At 46.0% G+C, this 22,961-nt stretch overlaps 1 protein-coding gene and 1 long non-coding RNA gene across 15 annotated transcripts in view; one reads left to right on the top strand and one right to left on the bottom strand.

Moving 5' to 3' along the window:
* The window catches only part of LOC309652040, a 655,586-nt gene that overhangs the window by 358,126 nt on the left and 274,499 nt on the right, over window positions 1-22,961 (top strand). The gene's annotated exons all lie outside the window — the stretch shown is intronic.
* IGSF1 (immunoglobulin superfamily member 1) overlaps window positions 7,169-22,961 on the bottom strand; it is a 456,826-nt gene continuing 441,033 nt past the window's right edge. For 10 of the 14 annotated variants that reach the window (XM_082445236.1, XM_082445240.1, XM_082445235.1 and 7 more), the window contains 20 exons: window positions 22,820-22,881; window positions 20,333-20,451; window positions 20,170-20,196; window positions 19,469-19,753; window positions 18,825-19,112; window positions 16,605-16,889; window positions 16,071-16,364; window positions 15,324-15,602; window positions 14,867-14,987; window positions 12,903-12,973; window positions 12,774-12,806; window positions 12,101-12,391; window positions 11,524-11,802; window positions 10,683-10,970; window positions 9,629-9,916; window positions 9,150-9,437; window positions 8,665-8,952; window positions 8,267-8,545; window positions 7,748-7,871; window positions 7,169-7,592 (listed from right to left, as the gene is read on the bottom strand). In XM_082445236.1, coding sequence (XP_082301362.1) covers window positions 7,457-7,592; window positions 7,748-7,871; window positions 8,267-8,545; window positions 8,665-8,952; window positions 9,150-9,437; window positions 9,629-9,916; window positions 10,683-10,970; window positions 11,524-11,802; window positions 12,101-12,391; window positions 12,774-12,806; window positions 12,903-12,973; window positions 14,867-14,987; window positions 15,324-15,602; window positions 16,071-16,364; window positions 16,605-16,889; window positions 18,825-19,112; window positions 19,469-19,753; window positions 20,170-20,196; window positions 20,333-20,402 — 4,014 coding nt within the window. In that variant the 5' untranslated portion in view covers window positions 20,403-20,451; window positions 22,820-22,881 and the 3' untranslated portion in view covers window positions 7,169-7,456. Of the gene's footprint in view, window positions 7,593-7,747; window positions 7,872-8,266; window positions 8,546-8,664; window positions 8,953-9,149; window positions 9,438-9,628; window positions 9,917-10,682; window positions 10,971-11,523; window positions 11,803-12,100; window positions 12,392-12,773; window positions 12,807-12,902; window positions 12,974-14,866; window positions 15,194-15,323; window positions 15,603-16,070; window positions 16,365-16,604; window positions 16,890-18,824; window positions 19,113-19,468; window positions 19,754-20,169; window positions 20,197-20,332; window positions 21,233-22,819; window positions 22,882-22,961 lie in introns of those variants that run through there. The other 4 variants (XM_082445231.1, XM_082445239.1, XM_082445232.1 and 1 more) reach the window with 4 other exon arrangements.

Consider the following 22,961-nt stretch of genomic DNA (forward strand, 5'->3'; position numbering starts at 1 on the left):
ATGTGGAGAGCAGTCTGATGATAGGGATTTTAAAAAAATTATTTTCAGATGATCCTAGTGTGTAGCCAAGATCTAGAATGATTATTCTAGATCCTTGCTATACAAAGTATAGTCTGTGTGCACACAACATGGACCTGGAGTTTGCCCCAGATCTACTGAGTCAGAATCTGCATCTAAACAGGATCTGTTGGTAATTCATATGCACATTAAAGTTTGAGAAGCACTACTCCAGAAGGAGTGTGAGCTCTTGTAAAGCATCGCCTGGAAGGAACACTTTTGCATCATCAACCGATCTGTCCATTGGCATTCTGGGTTTTCTAAAATATGGCATATAAACCTTATAACCTCAACTGCAGATAATGTGTCTACAACAGTCTAATAAAGATGAATTCTCCCACTTCAGAAAAAAATTAGGAAAAGTGTAGACTGCTTTGGATCTAGCATTGTTTCTTCCTTGTCTGTCTTATAAGCTTGGATACCTTTGCCGGTAGTCTTCCAAGACTTGTGGGTAAGGAGTGAGATGCCAAAAGACTAAATAAAACAATGATTTTTTTTTCCCCACAAAGCAAGGAGATACTACACATGCTAGCCTGGTGAGTTTGACTTCGATCCCCCGCAAGCTTCTAGAATGGATTATTAAGAAGATGATTTCTGAGCTCTTGGAAAGGGACTCACTAATCACTAGGAATGAGCATGGGTTCATCAAGAGCAAGGCATGCCAGACTAAACTCATTTCCTTTTGGATGGGCTTACAAGAGGAGGCTGCAAAAATCATTTACCTGGGTTTCGGCAAGGATCTTGACAAACCCTTCTGTGATGTACTTTCAGGCAGGATGAAGAAATGGGGCAAGCTGATAGTATGGATGGTTGAATGCTTAACTTGTTAAATGACCACATACAAAATGTATACATTTAATCAATTATTGTAAACCCAGGAAGACAAGTGCTTTCCAACACTTGGATAAAGGTGAGACATTGACTAAATTTGGGATTAAGATGAAGCTTGTAAGGATATCTGTGTACATTGTACAACAGAAAATAAAAATCTTCATTGTTGTCACCATCAGGCCTTATACTGACACAATACTTTTCTATATTATAGAGCACTTTCAAGTATATTATTTCATTTGACCCTCAGCACAAACCTGCAAAATTAGAAGAGTGATTATCTCCATTTTACAGATATGAAAACTGAGGTTGAACAATTCAGTAATTTTCCAAGGGGACAAATAGTTGTGAAGCTGAACATAAAAAATAAACTCTTACTGTAATGTAGTTGTGACAAATATGAAGCTGTATATTTCAGCTCTAAAATTAACTACATAAATTCAGAGTGAAGGCAAGGCTTAGAAGTACTTCTATAAAAGGCATAGGGGTTTCTGTTAGCTTAAACTTAGTATGAGCCCATAGTGTTTTGTGATTGCTAAATATGCTATTGAGATCTGAAGGATATATTAATGGAAATATGCAGTCCACCACATTGGAAGTGATAGTATCTTTCTATCTACGGTTGGCCAGAGCATCTCTAAGACGTTGTTTTATTCAAGTTTCTGTATTTGAAGAAAATGGGGATGTTTCACTTGTAAAAGCAAAGACTTAAGGAAGGATTTTACATTACATGTTTTCTGTGGGTCAATGTGTATGAAAATTGGAAGAAGGCAGTCCTCAGAAAATTAAAAGAATTTCCTCAGCATTACAGCTACCTGATAATTGAAGGGACAACCATTCGTTATAGGTGCTAAGTCTCCTCTGGGCCCCCAAACCCCCTGTACCCCTCCTCTAGAAGGGTTCAAGTAGAGGTTTGGTCAGCCTGTTGTTTGGTATGTTGTAGAAAGTGTGTGCATTGTATCATTTTGAATGGCCCTTCAAATTCTATGATTTTTGAAGTCTAGGATTCATTCTTTCACTGTGTCCAGATGTATATGATCAAGTCCAACTTTGGGGCATCAATTGATGAATTCCCAAAATTGACTGCTGGGGTTAAGATGGAACAACTGCTTGAGTAATGATCCTGCAAAACAAGGGAGCTTTGGCTAGTTTTGAAGTTTCTTATGATGTGCCACCCTTTATGGGATTTGTCTCAAGCTCAAAATTAATTCTAGCCCCTGTACATTCTGCCAGCCTATGATGTCATATAGGTCATCCTTGGGTCTTTAGCATGTGGTACCAAAGATGGCCTGCTGAAATAAGAAGGGATTTCCTCACAAAAGTCATCCTTTATAGGTTAATAACTCATGTGAATGGCTTGAATTTCTCTGCACATCCTTACCACACCCAGTTTAAAACATGACTCTAGCCAGGATCCTGTAGAGTTAACTTAACATATGATGGTCTGGCCTAGGGCCTATTGTTGGGGATGGGGAGTGGGCTGAGGGAACATCTTTCTTCTCCAGGCCTCTTTTGACCTGTCACCACCAACCATGTGGTTTCCTTTTCAGGTATTTCCCCAACGTGGTGACCATTTCATCACATTGCCTGCCTCCTAAGGGAGGGAAGTTGAAAATGTTGGTCTATAGCAGAACAGAGTAGCATGGAGCTCTGGGAGTGAAGGGAAGAGTTCAAGACTAAGTCTGGGGACCTGAACAAGTCTTCATTCTTAATAAGCCTAGAGGCCAGATTCCACTGGTAAGGAAAGGAAATGGAAAGGAAGGGGGAAGTTGAAGTAGATTTCAACAGGAGGGCCACAGGTTTAGCACCGGGCAGTGGACAGCGGGTTAGTCCTAGGCACCTCCTTCTCTTGAGAGTGCAAGTTCAGGATCTCAGAATAGCCTGAGACAGCATAGCTTAGTGGTTATAAACACAAACTCTGGAGCCAGACTGCCTGGGTCCAAATCCTGTCTCTGACACTTGCTGGCTGTGTCACCTAGGCAGTTTGCTTAATTTCTGTGGCTCTGTTTCTTTCTTTGTAAGAAATGTGAATAATGATAGTACCTACCTCATATATGTACTGTAAAGATTAAGATGCTTAATAAATGTAAAGCTTTTTAACACAGCCTAACAAATACTAAGCGAATATGAGTGTCTGTTCAACAAAATAAAGAAAAAAGTAGGGTGCGAAGGTAGACAATTTAGTAAATATTTATTGTATACCTACTATGTTCCAGATACTGTGCTAACCAAAGTTTAGTATGGGAAAATCTGGCTTTGGAGTCAGGCAAAATTGGATTCTAATTACAGCTCTGACCTTGGCTATGAGCTGGATGGCCTTGGGCATGTTCCCTAACTTCTCTGAGCCTCTGTTTCCTCATGTGTAAAGTGAGGATAATGATAGCACGGGGCCACTCAGGATTGTTGTTAGGAGTAAATGAGTTAGTACCTGTATGTGTGGTATATATGAGTGGGCTCACTAAGTGGTTATACATGACTTCTGTAAGCTGGGGCCTATATGATGAAACCTAACGGGGATAAATGTCAAATCTTAAATCTGAGTTTAAAACTCAATTGCAAAATAACACATCACTTGTACAAGTGAAGGACAAGAAAGGATTGAATTGGCAAGATCTTGTGTGAGAAAGAGCTGTGGGTTTTGGTTGACCACAGTTTCCTATGAGCCAACAGTGTGATCTGGCTGCCCAAGGACTAATGTAATTTTAGATGGCATTAAAAGAAATGGTGAGTTGAAATCCCAGAAAATGATCATTTCACTGTCCTCTGTCCTCTGTGCTGGTCAGATCACTTTAGACATGTAGGACTTCATTTTGCTTACATTTCTGGATAGACAATGACAAACTCACTGACAAACTGCCCAGAAGTGGTGACCTGGATTGGGAGGCAATGGAAAACCCTTTCTTGAGGATGAGATTAAAATAACCCAGGGAAGGAAGCACTAAGGCAATATTTGAAACAGTTTTTTCTTCTAATGAGAATGTTTATAGAACACACCCCACATGCAATCTGTCAGCAAATCCTGTTGGCTCTTTCCTCAGATTATATCAATAATCCAACCATTTCTCATCACCTGTCTGCTACTGTGCTGACCTAACCTACCATCTCTTGCCTCACTATTGTAGTAGCCTCCTTGTAGATATCTCTGCTTCCGCCCTGGCCCCTCAGTCTATTCTCTACACAGAAGACAGGATGGTCCTATTTAAATGTAAGTCTAATCATGTCACTCCAGTGGCTTCCTAGTTCATCCAGAGTGTAAGTCAAAGTCCTTACAAAGATCTGCAAAGGTCTTGCTTGCCCTGGCTCCCATTACCTCTTTGACCTTATCTCTTACTTTCCCCCTTGCTTACACTGCTCCAGCCACTGTAGGCTAGTCACAGTTTCTCGAACCAGCCAGGCATTCTCTTGTCTCAGGGCTCTTGTATTTCCTGTTCTCTCTGACCAGAACCCACTTTGCCTAGATGTCTGCATGGCTTACTCCTTCATATCCTTTCATCGTAAGTCAAATGTTACATTCTCAGTGAGGTATTCTTAGTCAGTCACCCTTTTTAAATTGCAACAATCTCCCCACAAAACACACACTTCTGTATCTCCTTTCTCTGCTTTATTTTTCATCACATCTTTCATCATTGTTTAATAGTCTATATAATTATTCTATATAATTAACGGGTATATAAACTATATAAAAAAGCTGTTCTGGCTGAATCTGGCAGGAGTCGGGTAGGCATGGACTCCGCCCTCTCCAAAACCTGGATAATTGAGAGTTAACTACATAGAGATACATTTGCAAACGAGTGTTGGCCAAACCCTGGAAGCAACACTGAGTGAGATATTCTGGACTCAAGGAAGGCAACTCATATCTTCCAAATGTTGTAAGACTATTATGTGTAAGAAGTAGATTTCATCTAGGTTGCAACTTGGGTCAGAACTAGAGCCAGTGAGTATGAAGGGAATATACACAGGCAGATATGAGATCAATCAAGCAATCTGAAATTCTCAGGTTGTCTCATGGAGTGGTGAGCTCCCCATCGCTGGAGGTGTACAGAAAGAGGTTGTGCACTACCTGTCAGCTTTGCTATAAAGGAGATTCTGTACTGGGTTGGGGACTGGACCACACCACCTTGACAATCTTTGTAGCTCTAAGATGCTGAGGACAAAGATGTGGCCCATGGATAGAGGGTAATTTACATTTGTTTTTTAGAACGGAGGAGAGGATTTTTGGCCTTTGTTTCTGGAGTCCCAGAGACAAATTCTCCTCTCAAAGGTCCATTCCACCCTAATTGAAATTCCATTTCCCAGAAATTACTTGATGCTGCACTGATTAGAGGCCAGCCAGGGGTAAAGGGACTGATTCCCATGGCAACCAGGTTAAAAAAACATACCATGTGGAGCATTGTCAGCAACAAGCTACGTTTGCATTATAACTAGATATTTAATTCATTGAAATAGCTCTGACAGTGAGTAGGAAAGTTACATCCCAAAGCCACTCTTTAAGTATTTCACAGTTAATTGACAACTAATTTTTTCTCTTCTAAATCATGTAGAACTTGGTTCTCTAAGTGTAAGAATGGTATATGTGAATGCTTTTAGGAAACCAGCTAACAGTCCAGTGTCACAATATTTCTCACTATTTGTCTCTCATTGAAAGATTTATCAGAATTTTCTCTTATTGCACGGGTATCTCTGTTTGACTCTTTTTGATACTGGAGACCCCAGGTTCAATGTCTGGATTTCACAAGTCTTTTTCTATCATTTTTGCTTCATCTTCATCCTGCTTTTCTAACGCAGAGGTTTCTGTAAATTTCAGTCCTTGGCCCTCTGCCCTTTTCTTCCCATCTCTCTTGCCCTGAATAGCTAAAGCAGTCAAGTGATCACTTGCTAACTTGCACAGCCCTACCACTAGGCTTGACAATACACGTTGGAATATCCAGTGATTGGAAAACAAAATCAGACCTGATCAAAGGACTTCTATCCTAAAACCAACGACCAAAAACAGGCCTCCCTCCAGTGTTCAAAATGTACAGCTTGATTGAGGGTTGGGGATGGAGAGTTTGAAGGCAGCTAGTGGTGTTTGGTAGAAAGCAACAATTAGGTTTTCCTAAATTCAAATGTAAAAGCATTTTTGAAATGAATTTGTAGAAACACTATAAGAAATTAGTATATGCGACTAATAGAATCTCATCAAACGGAAATCAGAGTGAGACTTTGTACTTCTACATTCCAAAGAGCTTAATACAAATTAGTCTATAGTACTCAAGAGTGTTTCATTCTGTAAGGATTAAGGGAAATGTGATGCATTTTTTTTTTCATTAAGTTGCTGGGTAAATAAGCTTCCTGATATAAGAATATGGGAGTTGTTTTCTAAATTTTATCGTAACCAAGGATAAATAACTCACTGTGTGCAGCTCCCTTGTACATTGCTCTATTGAACAGTGATAGCTTAGAATTAAACAGTTTTGGGAGGTAAGGAACTTTAGGGTCAGATGTGAAGGGGTTGTGACCTCCTCTAGGACCCATAGGTCAATTCTTCTGAGGTCTTGAACAGGTTTAAGGAATTAGGTAAGCCCCCTTCCCCAATACAACCCTCCTAATGTGTACTGGATTCTCACCCACGCGGCAAGGTGCACGCTGATCCAAGGAAAGAGATCAGGGGCTTGGAATGCGAGCCAGCCTCCGTTTGGAATCCTGGGAAGGAACACTGGGACAGGACACTGGGAGGTCCCCTGCTCTAAACCAATCACCTCACCTGCTTACTCACTCTTTGAGATCCCACCACCAGAGAAAACAGGGCTTTCTTTAGGGAGGGGCAAAATATTCAGCTTTTATCAACCTTTCACACTTAAGAATGAATTAATGTACACCTGTGGTTGTTAGGTAAGGGCCACAAAGCACACTTCGCCAATTTCAAAGTTCTGTAGTGGACTAATCCTAACGTTGGAAAGCAGGGGTACTACAGACCTAGAAGTAACACAGTAGAAAGTATGTAACTTCAGCGTTTGCCCTCCTCAGGCTCAACTTGGAGAGAATATTGCCGTTCACTCATTCTTCCATTCATTCAAAAATGAAATGGAAGGATGATGGGACATTCTGTTCAGTTACCATGTCCCAAACCAAAATGGACATTTTGGAGCCTTCCCTCCTCCCCGACCCCATCCTTGAGCTCCTTTCTCTGTACTAGCAGCTCTGTGCTCTCTCATTCTGCCGTGGAGATCAGCTCCAATCCACCATTTTTGCTAAAAGTGTTAAGCGGACAACAAACCAATGGGAAACCACGGCCATAGTCTTTGCAGTTAAATAGTGAATCCTCTCTTTATTCAGAAGAATACATTTTTAATAGAATTTCATGCACCAGTAAATCAGTACAGTGAGGAGTTACGAGGGCAGGGAATCTCTCTTCAGGAAACCTCTCACCCTGGTAGGGCTCTCAACTCCTAAAATCCCCTTGACCTATCTCAGGTGATTAGTGGCCAAGGAACAGTAGATGGGGTGGACTCCCAGGGAAACCAGTCAGATTTGCAGGTCTCTGAGGATAAAAAAGAGGAGAGGAAAGCTCTTGCCAAGGAGGAGATTATTATATTGGGACCGGCAGTTCCACTGAGGTTCCCTGAGAGATTGATGAGGGAGAGTTGGTATTGGTGCCCAGGTCTCCTTCTTGGTTACACTCTTCCAAGGCTATGGTCTGGTCTCTTCCATCTGTCTCTGAGCCTCTGTGTCGAGAAAAAGACATGACTAAGGGAGGATCCAGAGCCATCAACCTGAAAACAGGTTGCACTGTGGGACTCAGATGCTAGAGGAGCATATGGACCATTGTTTTAACAGAAGCCCCTGCGTTCACAGAAGGAGGCTGACGTAAGGCAATTACCTGGTTCGGAGTCGAGGCCACTTCTTCCACTCTATGGCTAGCACCACCCCCAAAGCTACAACCACCACCACGATCAGGGTACTTCGGACAATGTTCCCCACAGTGCACTCCTGAGCGGCAGGCCCTGTGGTGATAAAAGAGCAGAAACCAAGGCCATAGAGATCAGTGCATGTATGTTCCCCTGGATCTCTTGTGGCCCCCTCATCTGGCCTCCTCCGGGGTTCACTCGGGAACCATGTGTTGAGACTGCAGATGGGGTGGTCAGAGGCAGTGCTTATGCTGAGGCAGAAGCAGCCCTCCTTTTGGGGGGTGGAAGAGGCCTTGAAAGTATCCTTCTCACTATTTTTGAGTGAATCTGAGGTTCCACCTCCTTACCATCCCTAGGAGAAAGAAAAATGACCACACTTGAAATCTCTGACTCCAAACCCCTCCCCCTCCATGTTTGGCCTGTCTCCATGGAGACTATCTCTGGGATCCCAGGTATGTCATGCCAGAACCATGGAGGGATTATCATCTTACCTGCTGCCCCCACCAGCTCCAGGGGATCACTAGGCTCTGACCAGATATCAGGGTAGGCCTGCAGACGGTAGCTGCAGCTATAGTTTCCAATGCCCTTTCCTTCTACGTTGTTGATGACAAAGTCTCCATCCTCTGAAAACTGCTGAGGTGCTTCTTCTCCATCATGTTCCAGGACAAACTCCACACCTGGCAGGGGTCCTCTGCACTGAAGGGTGATATCCTTTCCTAGCTTGAACACAGTGCTGGGCCAGGCTGACAGGGAGGGTTTAGGGGGCTTATCTGCAACCAACCAGGACACAGAGTTAGAAATGGCCTTGAACCCAGCCCTTTATCCCCTTAGGGCTAACTACTAAGAAACTACAAAATCTAGACTCTTACTGAAATCTCCAAGACCTTACCAGTCACCCAGATCTCCAGGGAGTCACTGTGATTAGAAGCTGCAAAGGGAGCAGAATCCAAATAATAAACACAGCTATACATCCCAGAATCTTCACTGCTCACTGCTGGCATCCAGAAGTCAGCCCTGTACCCTCTTGGCCTCTGTTGCCTTAAGGGCTCTTGAGTACCCTTCTTCAACAGGACAAATGTTGAGTCTGGCAGTTCCCCTTGACATTGAAGAGTCATGTTTTCTCCAGGGGCCACCATGGGACCAGGCTGGGCTAATAGGCTGGGTTTGGGGAGCAAACCTAGAAGAAATTAACTCTTGGTCATAGAGAGGTGGCCACTTTCCAGGGCATCACTGGAGTCTCAGTAAAGAGGAGAGACTACTGCTTGCCTCTCCTTGAGCTCTTGGAAAACCGTTTACCATTTCCCATGAACCATCTGACAGCTTACTCACTCTCTTCTGTACTCCCCTGCCCTCTCCAGAGCGTCTTCCCCTTACCTGTGACTATGAGTTCCAGGGTGTTGCTAGGCTGTATCTTGATAGGGCTGGTCCAGTCAGGATGGTAGCAGCAGCTGTAACGACCTATGTTAGCACCAGATATATTGGTGATGGGGAATGCCCCATCATTACTGATGGATCCCCAGAGCTGCACTGAAGTGGCTTCTATTTCTTTGTGCAGAATGTACCCTACTCCATGGACTGGCCCTTGGCACCAGAGAGTAACATTCTGCCCCATGGGAACCACAGAACTGGGCTCAGCAAACAACCATGGCTTGGGGAATGTGTCTAGGAAGAGACCAAAGATGGAAAGCCGTTAGTATGCAAACTTATCACTCGCTGAATTAACCCTTTATTTTTCTCCTTCCAGACACAACCGTTCCCCTCCATGGCCTAGCCTAGCCTTCCAGGAGGGATCACCCTCTCTAACCCCTATTCCAGTTGTCTCTGCCCCAGTCCCATGTCTTGTCTGTCCTTACCAGTCACCCAGATCATAAGAGGCTTGCTGAGATATGACCCCCTGTTTGACATAGTGGTCTCATAGTAGACACAGCTGTAGTTGCCAGAGTCGTCTGCTCCAACAGTGTGGAGGAGGAAGTCAGCCACGTTCCCTGAGGCACTCTGAAACTGTAAGGGAACCTGGGTTCCCTCCTGCAAGAGGGCAAACCTCATGCCCTGGAAAGCCCCTTGGCAGCGCAGGGTCACATTCTTCCCAGGAAGCACCACAGGACCCGGCTGTGCCAGGAGAGTGGGTTTGGGGTAGAATTCTGAAATTAAAGAGATCACAACATGAGAGAATCCTACCCCCGACATTCTGAACATTGTTTTTTTTAGTGTTAGTAGAAGAAACAATATATGCTTATTGTAGAAAATTAGAAAATACAGAAAAAAACCTATGAAGAAAATACAGTTCTACCGCTCAAAGATAACCGTTCTTTATACATTTTTATGTATTTATTTCCCATTTATTTTTTTGTACATGGCCATGTCATGGTAGCTATAACTATTTGCATAATTGGGCCTACTATATGCACAGTTGTGTAGTTTAATATTTTTCACTTTATATTGTAAATATTTTCCTATGACGTTAAACAGCCTTTGAAAACTATCATTTGTAATGGCTGCATAATATGCAGTTGACATTTCAAGGTCTTCGCCCTTTCTCTGAGGGCCACCCAGCCCACCAATCTCTGACAGCCCAGCTAAACAAAAAGTGGACATTGGGCCTAAAGCTCAAGGCCAAGCCACAGAAAGATTTCAGAAATAGGGCAACATGTGAAACACCCCCATCTGCCTCATTTCTTTCCCCAGAAGTGAATTATTTTCCTCCCTCTTCTCCTCTTTCTCATCTTCCTGTATTAGTCATCATATAAGCAGCTGCCTTACATGGACTGTTTACCATGTGCCAGGCACTGTCCTAAGCACATTCTTGGTGACTTTTAGAAGGAGCACTTCTTCCTCTCCCACTGACAGCCCTCCCGCCCACTGTCCCAGAGTCAGTACCGCCTCCACCTGCATTTCCCCACTCCTGACCTGTCACCACGAGCTCCACAGGGTCACTGGGCTCAGACCAGATAGCAAAGTCATAATAGCGGCAGCTGTAATTCCCTCCATCACCAATGCCCACTGAAATGATCAGAAAGTGGGCTGCACTGGCTCCCGGACTCGCCCAAGACCTGTCACTGGACGCTATTTCACTTCCATCTTTGTAAAGAATAAAGCTCATTTGCTGGTGGGGGGTGGAGCAATTGAAAGTCACTCGGGCACCAGGAGTGACCACAGGACTGGCCCATGTCTTGAATAAGGGCTTGGGGTACATTTCTAGAAGGCAAAAAACCAAACACAATACAAAACCAAATTAAGAGAAAAGAAAGATAGCTAATATAGCAAATATTGGTTCCAGAAAGCTGCTTTGTTTCCTATAGTATTTCATTCAGAAGAAGGTGCATTTAAAAGTCAAGGCAAAACCACTTTGCAGATGAACTTTTCACAGGGACCCCTCACCCCACCCCTCACCTCCTCCAGCCGGGGCTCTGCTGATTCCCTGAGCCTCAGTTTGCCCATTTGGACAAGAAGGGGAAATGGTACCTGATCCACCTCCTTTGAATCTTTGCTCTATAGCTAAATGAGATAATTGATATGAAAATAATTAGAAAAAGTAAATCACCCTCTACAAAGCCCAGCTATTAATAACGATTATGGCTATTAATATCGTGCAGCCAGAGGCCCTGGCACTCCCAGCGCCACGCCTGCCTGACTCTAAGATTGGACACAGGCTCCTAGGACCAGCAGCAAAGTTTGCTGTGAGGAGAGGAGTGTCTGACCCAGAGCTTTGCTTCCCCACTCCTCCCTCACACACCCCTTTCAGCTCTACCTTTTATGACAAGCTCCAGGGGCTCACTGGGCTCCGACCACTTGAAGGGGTGCTTTTCAGTGTGAGTGCGGCAGCTGTAGTTGCCTTCATGTTTATCCTCCATTCTTTGGATTGTAAAGACGGCTTCTCTCCCAAGGGCACCAAGTTGCTGGACAGGTTCCTGCACTCCCTCCTTATACAGAGCAAACCCCATGTCTGCCAGCCATCCTTTGCACCGGATTTGAAGTTCCTGGCCCCGAACTGGGGGGGAAGCAGAAATGACAGGTTTGGGGAGGACGTCTGGAAAACAAAACAGGGAGGACAAGGAGTCCGAAGTTTGGAGGTGCCCAGATGGGACACTCGGAGTCACTTGGTCAGCAAAACAGAAATCCATCCTGGACTGGCCTTTGCCTCTTCCTGTCAGTCTTCTCATAACTCTGTTCCCCACCCCTCCCCCCATTTCAGGGCCCCTCCTCTCCTACAGGCAGCAGAAGCCCCTTGGGCTCTGGGGCTCTGAGCATTCACCATCCCTAGGAACAGTGCTGGAGTCCCAGGGGCACTGGGGATCACTCCGTGAGGACCCTCTGCCTTTTCTTACCTGTCCCCACCAGCTCAAGTGCCTCACTGGGCTCTGACACAGCCATCTCCTCCCACGAATGGCAGTGGTAACTCCCGGTGTGGCTCTGGGTCAGGGCTCCAAGGGGGAAGGCAGCCCGGACCTGCTCTGAGGCTGGGCGAGTTGCGATCCACCCGGTCCCGTCCTTCAGCAATACAAATTCCTTAGTTGAGCCAGAAGGGCTTCTGCACCAGAGGGTTAAGTTCTTCCACGGGGCCAGAGGGAAGTTGGTCTCTGCCCACAGCTCAGGCTTTGGGGTTGGCATGATTATTTCTAGAAACAGCAGAGTTAGTGAAGCCATCCTCCCTCACCCTCACCCTCCCCTTTTCCTTGCCCTTGAACACCCTCCCCAGATCACATTGCCCACCTCCCCTTTCAACCTCAATCCAAACTCTTTCCTTCTCTCCGCAGGTGCTGGGGAAAGGGGAAGCTTGATGTCTCAGCTGAGGCTCAGAAAAATGCAGAAGCTTGGGGGAAATTTTGCAGGCAGAAAAGCAGAGTTGGAGGCTGAGTTTTGCCAGCAGCTTTAGCAAGTGCCCCTTCCTGGCTGCCCTTCCCTCGCAACCAGTCACTCCCTGGCCACTGACACTGACACTCTGTAGTTATTTCGGATCTCCAGGGAGGAATGTCCTAGTCTGGAGCAGGAAAAACTCACCAGTCTCTTCTGTCAATACCCCATTGCACAGTCCTGCAAAAGAAATTGCTGCCAGGGCTTTGTCCCCTCCCCCACGGGACTTCACCCCGGCCTTCGGCCCAGGCCCCTTCCCCACCCCCTCGTACTCACCACAGCAGAGAAGAGCTGTGAGTATGAAGAGCATGGTGACCCCTTGAGCTGTTCCCAGCAACCAGGCTTCTCTAGCAAGACCAGAAAAGAGATGAGAGGAGTTGCTGGGATTAAGGGGAGGGCGGAGAGAAGGGGGCGGCAATTTATGTCATTGGCTTACTCACCACCCAATAGGGATTGGATATGGCCAGGATAATGGGATATAATCTTTTCTGACATGGATGACTTTTCTTTTTGAGGGCCTCACCACCTACAAACCTCTTGCTCTTTCATGACCCACGTGCCCCCCGCCCCCTCCCCCATCCCCAGACGATATCAAATGTCAGGTCCCCAAGGCCCCTGATCAGGCTGTTGCTGGAATTGAGATGTCAGATGTGAAAATGCCTTTGTAACTCCAGCTCTCAGAACCCCTGGAGCTCAGTGTGATCGGCAGCTCTGGGTGGTGGGTGTGGGGGTGGAGGGAGAAATCTTGGGTGTTTCTCAGTCATCAAGTTTAAGTTTGGAAGCAGTTTTTATTATGGCAGTATTGGTCCTCCGACCGACCTGCCTCACCTGCCTTTGTTATGGAAGGGTTGCCTAGGCAGCAACAGTGAATTACCAGAGGATTGTCAGTGCTGAGCTAAGCTTGTCAGAGAGTGGGATCTCTCTACCCCCACCCAGATTATGACTAGAAATGTGCAGCATTTTTAGGTTATGGGTCCTGTAGAATTAGATTATACTAAGCCAAAATTCATTTGACAATTTTTACTTGGAGAACACTGACCCTCCTTCCTGGTCAGGAAAACATGCTTTTCAAGCTGCATTCTCTGAAATCTGGTTTCTGAATTCATTCTTTGATGCAGTGGTCCTGGGCTGAGGTGGGGCACTTGAAGCTACATTTTTTCTAACCCCTGGCTTGAAGGTTACCCCAGTGTACGTGGAACTCAGGATAGGTTCTGTGGAGAACTAGGACTTGACCCCCATTGGAACTTTTTGAAAGCTCAAAGGGTAGTGGTTATGCAGAAAGTTTAGGTGGCTCCCTTCTCATTACCCAAGCACTCTGTCCCTCAGATCCCAGCGGGAAACACGGACACACACAGTCGTAGTCATCCCCCATTGTATATTGAATACTCCCAGGCGCACGAAGCCCTGTGATCATGGTGGGGGAGGGGTACAGCCAGGATCACAAGGTGGGGGAAAGTAAGCAAGGCATTTGGGAAGAGAGGCCCCACCAAGCTAGGAGCTGTCATTTCTCTTCTCATTTTCAGGCAGAATAGCCTGAGCGCAAGGCCATAAGGATCAGGGAGAGAAGGAGATGACCCAGGGGACACAAAAGGATAAAAGTAAATGGCAGGAGAACCTGTTTGGCTTGACACTTTATGGGTCAGAGGAAGCAGTCTGATTCCCTGGCCCAATCCATTCCCTCATCAGATGCCCACCCAGGCTAAGGCTACATTCTCAGGATGCTCCGCACAGTGGTTGGGGGCCAGAGTGGCAGAGAGACTGGCTTCCATAGCAGCTAGGATGGACTACAAGGCTTGCTAGCCCTTGAGAGCTAAGGGTAAGGGTGAAAAGTTGGGATGGGAGTTGGATAACATCCTGGGAGACAGGACAGCATGGCTTCTTACAAAAAAAGTTCAGTTGAAGTTAATGTGGAAGACATCAATCATCTCTGAGAGGCAGGGTGGCTTGGGAGGGAGATTTGGGCACCCTTCTGGGGGAATCAGTGAATGAGGTTCTGATTACTTCTCCAGCCTCTGAGAAATATGCATTTCTCCACCCTCTGGCTTGGGTGCTGACCCCTCTGTGAGGTGAAAGAGAAACTGCTGGAATGAGAAAGTCTTATATCTTAAGCCCAGAAGGTAGAGGATACAAAGGGTGCCCCACTGTGGCTTGCCTCAACTGGCGTATGACCCATTCCTGAATTCTGGGGAGCCTGAACTCAGCTAGATTGAGGAACAGGGGGGTTGGGACAAGACAGTTACCTGATTCTGAGTCTCCGACACTTCCACCTTATCCACAGCACTACCAACAGCAAGGCAACAAGCTGCATGATTAGGGACAACCTGATAGCCTCATTCAGAACGTAATTCCAGGTGAGAAAGCCTGTGGCCAGAGAAGACCAAAAGCAGGGACCTTGATGGGGACAGGGACAGTTGAATACATTCATGGGGGGAGGGGGATCTGGTTACTGCAGGTGAAGGGAAGTTGAGACAAAAGTGGCCTTATTTTCATGAAGAATAGGACCCTTGAAAGTATCCTGCTCACTGCCTTTGAGCGACTGTGAGACCACTCCAGAGGAAGGATGCCCAAACCCAAGGGCCCTGACTTACAAGCCCCCAACTACCCTTTCCACATCCTTCTGGGCGTTGCTCTGGGATCCCAGGGGTATCATGGCCAAAGCTGCGGAGGGGGCATCCCTATGAAGAGTGTTCCTCTCACCTGCTGGTCCCATCAGTTTCAGAGGCTCACTGCGATGTGACCAGATGTTAAGATGTGCCTCTATGCGATAGCTGCAACTGTAGGTCCCCGTACCTTTCCCTTCAACATTACTGATGATGAAGTCTCCATCCACTGAGAATTTTGGGGATGTTGCTCTTTCTTCCCATTCCAGACAAAATTCAAGTACTGGTTGAGGTACTCGGCACTGAAGGGTGATGACCTTTCCTAGCTTGAACACGGTGCTGGGCCAGGCTGACAGGGAAGGTTTGGGGGGCTTATCTGCAACCAATCCAGAGACCAGAGTTAGAACAAGTGACTTTGAACTCAGTGCCTCCTCCCTCAACAAATGTTTCTCAGGTTCTTATTTGGTCTTCTCTTTTTTTTCACTTCCACTAGATCACTGGCTTCAAAATTTGATTGTGCATCAGAACTCCTTGGCCCATTCCTTGATTCTCTAAAGACTCCTAGGTTCCTACCTTCAATCAGAAAGACCCATACCTGTAAGTTTCTCCTGGTCTTAAGGAAAATAACTTTTCTAGGGGTCACAGTGGGGCTTGTCCCTGCTGAGAGACAGGGCTTGAGTATCAACTCTGGGAGAGAAGGTACCTAAAGTTTTTGGAGAAAATTCTACACCACCCTCCTAGTGTGTTTTTCTTTGGCTCATAAATCCAGAGGGTACAGGGCCACTAGCTCCTTCTTATAACATGGTAATGATGATAAAAACAAACAATAGTTGTTAGCACTTGCCTACAACCACAAGCTCCACGGTGTTGTGTGATGACATCCTGATGGAGGTATTCCAGGAGAGGAGATAGTGGCAGCTATAGATGCCAGCATCACTATAGGTCACATTGTTGAGGAAGAATAACTCATCATCACTGATGCTGGTGGTATCCAAGAGCTGAAGTGTTTTGTCTTCTCCTTTCTTATAGAATGCAAGCTCCACTCCATCCACTGGCCCTCGACACCACAGGCTCACATTCTGACCCATTTGGACCACAGGACTGGGCTGAGCAAGTAGCCAGGTCTTGGGGAAAGTGTCTAGGACAAGACCCAAAATATAAAAGGCTAACTGTCTGACTTACCCCTCCCACTACTTAGGGTTCTTTTTCTCTTCCTCCAGTACACCCTTGGCAAATCCCATCCTAAGCCCACTTATACAAATTCTGCTCCTTCCCCCACTATTAGCCCTGGCTGCATGATTAGGTTCTCCGGCAGGCCCTGAGCAAGTTGTACACCCTTAGCCCCTACAATAGGTCCCATTGAATCCCCCTCTCTTACCGGTTACCCAGATTTTCAGGATATCGTTAAGGAGTGAACCCCTGTATGACCCATCATAGTAAAAACAGAGGTAATGTCCAGCATCGTGGATTTTCAAAGCCCGGAAGAAGAAATATGCCTCATTTTTTAATGGCCTCTTGCGGTAAAAGGACTTCTCCAAGTCTTCAAGCCTTATTAAAGCAAAGGTCATTCCATAGATTGGCCCTTGGCACCTGAGATTCAGGCTTTCTCCCGGTGCCATGATGGGCCCAGGATAGGCTGTCAGAGTTGGTTTGGGATAGAGTCCTAGAAAGGGAAGAGACCCTGAGTTAGATGTAGGATGATTCTTCCTTATTATATTCTGGTTTAATTTTCCTAGTTTCCTTAGATAGAAAGTGATAGCTGAAGTTTCCCCTCTGCGATAGCTGAAGTTTCCCCTCTGCTCCCTCTTCCTTCCTTGAATCTCTGCCTCTTCTAGGAGGTAATCAAGGGTAAGTTCACTTATGCCCCTTCCCTCTCACCAGACTCTATCAGCTCCACTGAGCTCTAACTATGTGTAGGGTGTGTCTCAGTGGAATATCTACATTTGTAATTCCCTGTATCTTTAGGTCCCTGAGATGCCAGATGTAGTTCTTCAAACCACCCAAGAAACCAAACTTCTGAAAATGACTTTTATTCCATCTTTATAAAGCATGAATGCTACTGCAGTATTAAGGATGGCTTTTGAACACATTAAGTTCACAGAGGACACTTCCCACAGGGGATTGAAAGAAGCCAATAAGGAGGGATTGGCCAGTAAGTCTGCAACCCAAAGAAACCTCTGTTAATGGGGTCACATCCTCATTTCCATGTATTGTTCCTCCAAAGAGATTAAACTACAGAATAGAGGGCAAACCTCACTCCCAAACCACTCCTTCTTACCCATCCCAATCCCAGGTAGGCCCACCCACCCATTATTGGAAGGATCAGCTCTATCATATGCTCATTAAGCATTTAGGATGTGTCAGGCATCGTGTAGGTCTAGGAATATACAAGTAAAGAAGATAGACACAGTCCCTGCTAGCCAAAAGCTCATGGCCTAGTGGGGGACACCAGCAAACAGGTAACTGCAGAAGTGTGTGTTAGTGGCGTCTACACTGGAAGGACATTCGTACAACAAACATCCATAACACGCAGTTCAGACAGACAGGCTTTTGTTCTTTGATCCTCAATAAAAAGCTATACTAATAAAATTAACATCTACCATTTATTGAGAACTTATATGCCAGGCACTGTACATATACTGTATTTAGGCAAATCCTCACAACAACCCTGTGAGGTAGGCATTGTTATTATACCAATTTTGCAAATGAGAAAACTGAGTCACAGAGAGGCATCATACAGTAGATTGGATAGATACTGTTATTCCATTTTAGAGTGGGGGAAACCGAAGCACAGAGGTGAAGTAACTTGCTCAATATCACACAGGGAGGCAGTGTCAGAGGTGGAACTAGAAACTAGGATTACTGCTTCTAAGTCCAGGTACTTTCTGTGGCACCACAGCTTTCCCCAAGCCTATTTAACTTGATGAGGGAACTAAAGCAAGTGTGGCCAATTCTGTCTAGAAGCATCCGGGCCATGGGGTGGGGGAGTTGGGGGTCGGGTGTGTGTCTAGTGTTTGGGCATTGTGGGGAGGCTTCTACTGTGTTTAAAGCTTGGTACTGCCTTACTGGATCTGTATATACAAGACTAAATTAATTTATAAAGTCATTTCTAAAATATGAACTATCACTTTCTTTGTCATTTTCTTGGGTTTATTTTTATCACCAGCACTAGCAACTCATTCTATTTTCCACACTTAAAAATAAAAATCAGAAACAGAATAAAAATACTTTAAATGAAAAAAATCAGTTTACAAGACTGCAGTGGCAGTGCCTGGCACATATTAAGTGCTCAATAAATATTAGCCTAACGAATGAATGCATGCATGATTTTTGACAAATAGAGAACAACGAAGCTGTGATGAGCTGAAGCTGCTGGACATTTGGCTGGACTCACTCACTAGCCAAGTGATTGGCTCCCAAACATTTGCCTCATAGCATGTGTGATTCTAATTTGCATCTCAGTAAAATGTCAAATGACTCTAGCTCACGGGCCTTGCAGAGAACTGGGCAAGGAAAGTAATGTCAGAAACCCTGGCTCATCCAACCATGATCCCGGGGACAACGATCATCAGGCCCCAGCAGCCATAGCCACACCCACCTGCCACAGTCAGCTTCAGGGGGTTGCTGGGCTCTGACCACAGGGTAGGGAGCATCTGGATATGAGTGCGGCAGATGTAAACCCCTTCATTCTCAGGTGTCATGTTGGCAATGGAGAATATGGCCACTGTCCCCGTTGGGACTTGGTAATCCACGGGTTCTGCATATCCTTCTTTGAACAGCATGAATACCAGATCCTGCAGCCAGCCATGGCAGAGTATGTTAACATTACATCCAGGAAGAGGGGAGGTCTCAGCCTGGATCCAGAAGGTGGGCTTGGGCAGCTGGCCTGGAAGGAGAGAACGAACTGGTATTCAGGTAGAGCAAGGGTAGCGCTGCTCAGGAAGCAGCAGAGCGCTCTACTTAAATGAGTCTTCCCTGTATGACCCGTATTGGTCACCCCTTCTTTCTCCATCTAGGGTATCCCCTGTGTTGAGAGCTCGCCCTCGAGATCTGTTCCAGAGTCTGTGTCCTCACTCTGCATCTATAGAGACTAGGCACTTATTTACTAACTAACTGTGGAATGCATGCATTATACATGCATGCATTTGAGGCAAACGAATGAATTAAACCCTGCTCTGGGAAGGCAAGTTTGAGTCCCAGGAGCTGGAGTTTATTCTTGATTATCTATCTCTGTCTTCTTACCTGGTGCCTCCAACTCTAAAACTTTACTGGGCTCTGACCAGCCTGTCTCCTTCCAGTAGCAGCACCTGTAAAGACCTGTATTGGACTGAGTAAGGGCACCAATGGGGAATGAAACTTGGAAGGTCTTGTGGGAAGGGCGGATCCAGGTCATCTGTGTCTTATCTTTCAGCAACAGGAACTTGCTTGAAATCCGAGAGGGGCTTTTGCACCAAAGTGTGATGTTCTCCCAAGGGGCCTGGGGGTAGTTGGTCTCTATCCACAGCTCTGGTTGAGATTGTATCATTGCTGTCATTCCCAAAGATAACAAAGATGTCAGCAGTCCAACCCTCTCCCTCCCATAACATGCCCCTCCAATGTCCCTTAAAATTAGCCCCAACCCAGATTCCTCCTTTTGTCTTTCCCTTGGGGACAGGAGTGCATGCTTTTATGGGGGGTGGGATAGGGACCCCAAGATATTTGTTTAAGGAATTTAAGTGAGTTGGGGAATGAAGTGCAAGTCTTGCTTCCTTTCCCTCTGAGACAAAGTTCTTTACTATTTTGTGGGAAACCAAGTCATGAAGTAAGAGGTCCTGATTCCCAGCCAGCTCAATCTGGAAATTGCCTTTGGGTTCTCAAGGCAGTTATGTCCAGGGCCATGGAAGCAGGTCAATGTCTTGTGGCCTTCAGGAAGGAAGGTACTTGAGGTAGCAGGACTCACTTACCTATTGGTATCATACCCAGACTCAACCCTGAAAAGAGAGATTATGGTAAAGGAGAGCCCCTCATTGTTCCCACCCACCCTCGAACCTCAATAGTCTCCATTCCCTCCCCATAGGGGTAACTATGACAGGTTCACTTGCCCTGCCACCACTTCCTTGTACTCACGAATGCAAAAGAGTAAGAGAGTGAATGTCCGCAGCATGGTGGCCCCTTCCCCTGGCCTGTCCAGGGTCATGGAGCCTCTGGAGTCTTGAAGGGCTTTGCCCCTCACCAGGTGGTGAGATCTAAAAGCAGAAGTGTTTTTACTCAGGTGACTGATCCTGCTTCGGAAAGTTTAGTTTGGATCAGTAGATTGCACCTGACACCCCTCCCTTCCTTCCACTCCCTCCCTGGCATGCAGGGTTACTGGCTACTTCTTCTCTTCGTCCCTTTTCCTCACTTCCCCCTTCTCCCACCCAAGGTCTTTGCTGGTGTCTACCATGTCAGATTTATTGAAATGTCTGTTTGTCCATGGGATCTCAGAGGCCCAGAGGCCTAATCCAGGCCAGCAGAAGGCCCATGGTATGAGGGAGATGGGAGGTGTAGAGAGTCACCTTTTCAGATCCTTTACTCATACATATATATTTTTGTCTGAGTCCTTCAACAACCTAGCAAAGGAAGTGTTTCTACCATCACCATTTTGCTGGCTAGGAAACTGAGGCTTAGACAGGATATATAATTTGCTCAAAGTCAAAAGATATTAAATATCAGAGCCAAAATTCAAATCCATGTTTAACTCTAATGCTTATGCTCTAAAACCAGTATTTAAACTTTCAGCGGCAGCCCTTGCCCCCTTTCTCACCCTACCTCACCCGTACCATCTCATCCCATCCAGGCCTCCCCTTATGCAGAATGTCAGAATGCTTCAAATCTAATATTACTTTCATTCTTATTTCTTACCCCCCAAAATCTCAAAGCCTCCATCTTGAGTAGGTGTTGGGGAATCAAATTACTTGAGCTAATGGATATAAGATGCAAATGATTTATTGGCTGCCCATAATTTATAAGCATTCTTGTTCATTGCCCCTAAGGAAAAAAAAAAAGAATTGTTTGAATTTCAGGGAATATGGCAAAGATATTTGAGTTCAGCGAGGCCTTTTCATTTTCTTGAAAATCACTATTGACCACAGGCCCTACACGTCCATAAGTAGACCCCTTACACTTTTCTGCCTCTCCTACCCCACCCCCTGGACCCAGAGTATCCTTTTGCCAAAGAAAGGCATATGCCCATCACACAAACTCAGGCTAACTCTCTTCTACCAACTCTCTACTCAGAGCCTGAGGCTCTGGCCTACCCCAGCTGTTTAATTATATTTCAACACAGTGGGATAAAGGCAGCTCCCAGAACAGAAAGCGGTGATTTTGCTTCCCCAAACTGATCCTGATATTGAAGTCCCTAATTTGCTCCAGTGATAACACTAGGAGGGATGAAGGAGCAGGAAAAAAGAGGAAGATTCAAACATCTGGGCTGTAGGAAGCAGGCGGACCGTCAGAGATCCAGGGAAGCACAGTTTCCATTTGCCTTTCTTATTTTGCATTGAAGGATGCTCAAATTACCCTCTCTGAACTTTTCTTATCTATAAAGTTGGGGAATAATATATACCTAGCCTCGTTGTTGTGTTGAATCTGAGATAATACATATACAGTGCCAGGCACATAGTGAACATTTCATTAAAACTTGGCTATTTTTCTTCCCAAAGGGGGTATTAATCTGGTATAGGACCCTAAAGATGCTCTTTCCATCTCACCTCCTACAGACTCTTGCCCCCACTCCTCTCAGGGTCGGGCCCAGGCCCAGGCTTGGGTGCCACCCTGTTGCTTTGTTCCCCTGAGGCTTTGGGCCAGAATTTATTGGGGGAACTCAGGTTTTACTGCCAAGGGAAAGGTTCAACCTGGGATTCTGCCCGGGAGTGCCATCTGAGATTCCAGCCTTGCCACTTGGACCCCTAAACCAGGGTTTCGCTTCCTGGGAGCTTGAGGGGAATAAGGGAAGCTGGGTTTCTCAGCATGGCTGACCCCTCCGCAACCTACTAAGGAAACTCTACCATTTATATCCAGCCAAAATGACGAATCTTCTGTCCAGGGAACATTGGAAGGAGCTGCAGCCTTCAGGTTAACTGGCCACGCCCATTTTTGGCCTTTCACACCCCCCCACACACACCCCCAACTTCGGCAGTGTAGCCTTTTCACCCTTCCCTTCTACTCCGCCCCAAGCACTTTACACACCCTTAGGCAGCGCCGCAGTGCTTTTGAGGGTGACAAACCTGAAATGTCTAATGGCTCGCCCCCTGCATAGCTTTGAGGGTTCCAGGGATCAAAGGGGTTGGGCTCAGCGGGGTGCCGGGTGCATGCTCCGCTAAAGGTTTGGAGGGAAGACTGAGAAGGAAAAGGAAAGATATCTACAGTGCCCAGAGATTCTCAGCGAGGCACGGCTGGGATCGGGGAGGGAAGGAAAAAGGGAGGGATGAAGGGGGTGGGGGGAAAGACTTGGGAGCATTTCGATTTACAGCAATTAATTAAATCAGGGAGATTATTTCGGGGTTTTGTTTAGGATCTGATGGGCAGTATTTAATCTTCAGCCACTGGACTATGCGCTCATTTGCAGGTACTTACGGTAGTTGAAGGCCCGCTCCGCTGTTGGAGATTCTCCAGTGAGCTCCTCCAGATGCAGCAAACTGCCCGGCAAGAGAAGAGCAGTCTAAGGACAGCCTCTCAGACTCAGGGCCCCGCCTCCCTCTCTCCCCCGCCTGCTCTG

Source organism: Balaenoptera physalus (genome assembly GCF_965194825.1).
Source record: "Balaenoptera physalus genome assembly, chromosome: X".
NCBI lineage: Eukaryota > Metazoa > Chordata > Mammalia > Artiodactyla > Balaenopteridae > Balaenoptera > Balaenoptera physalus.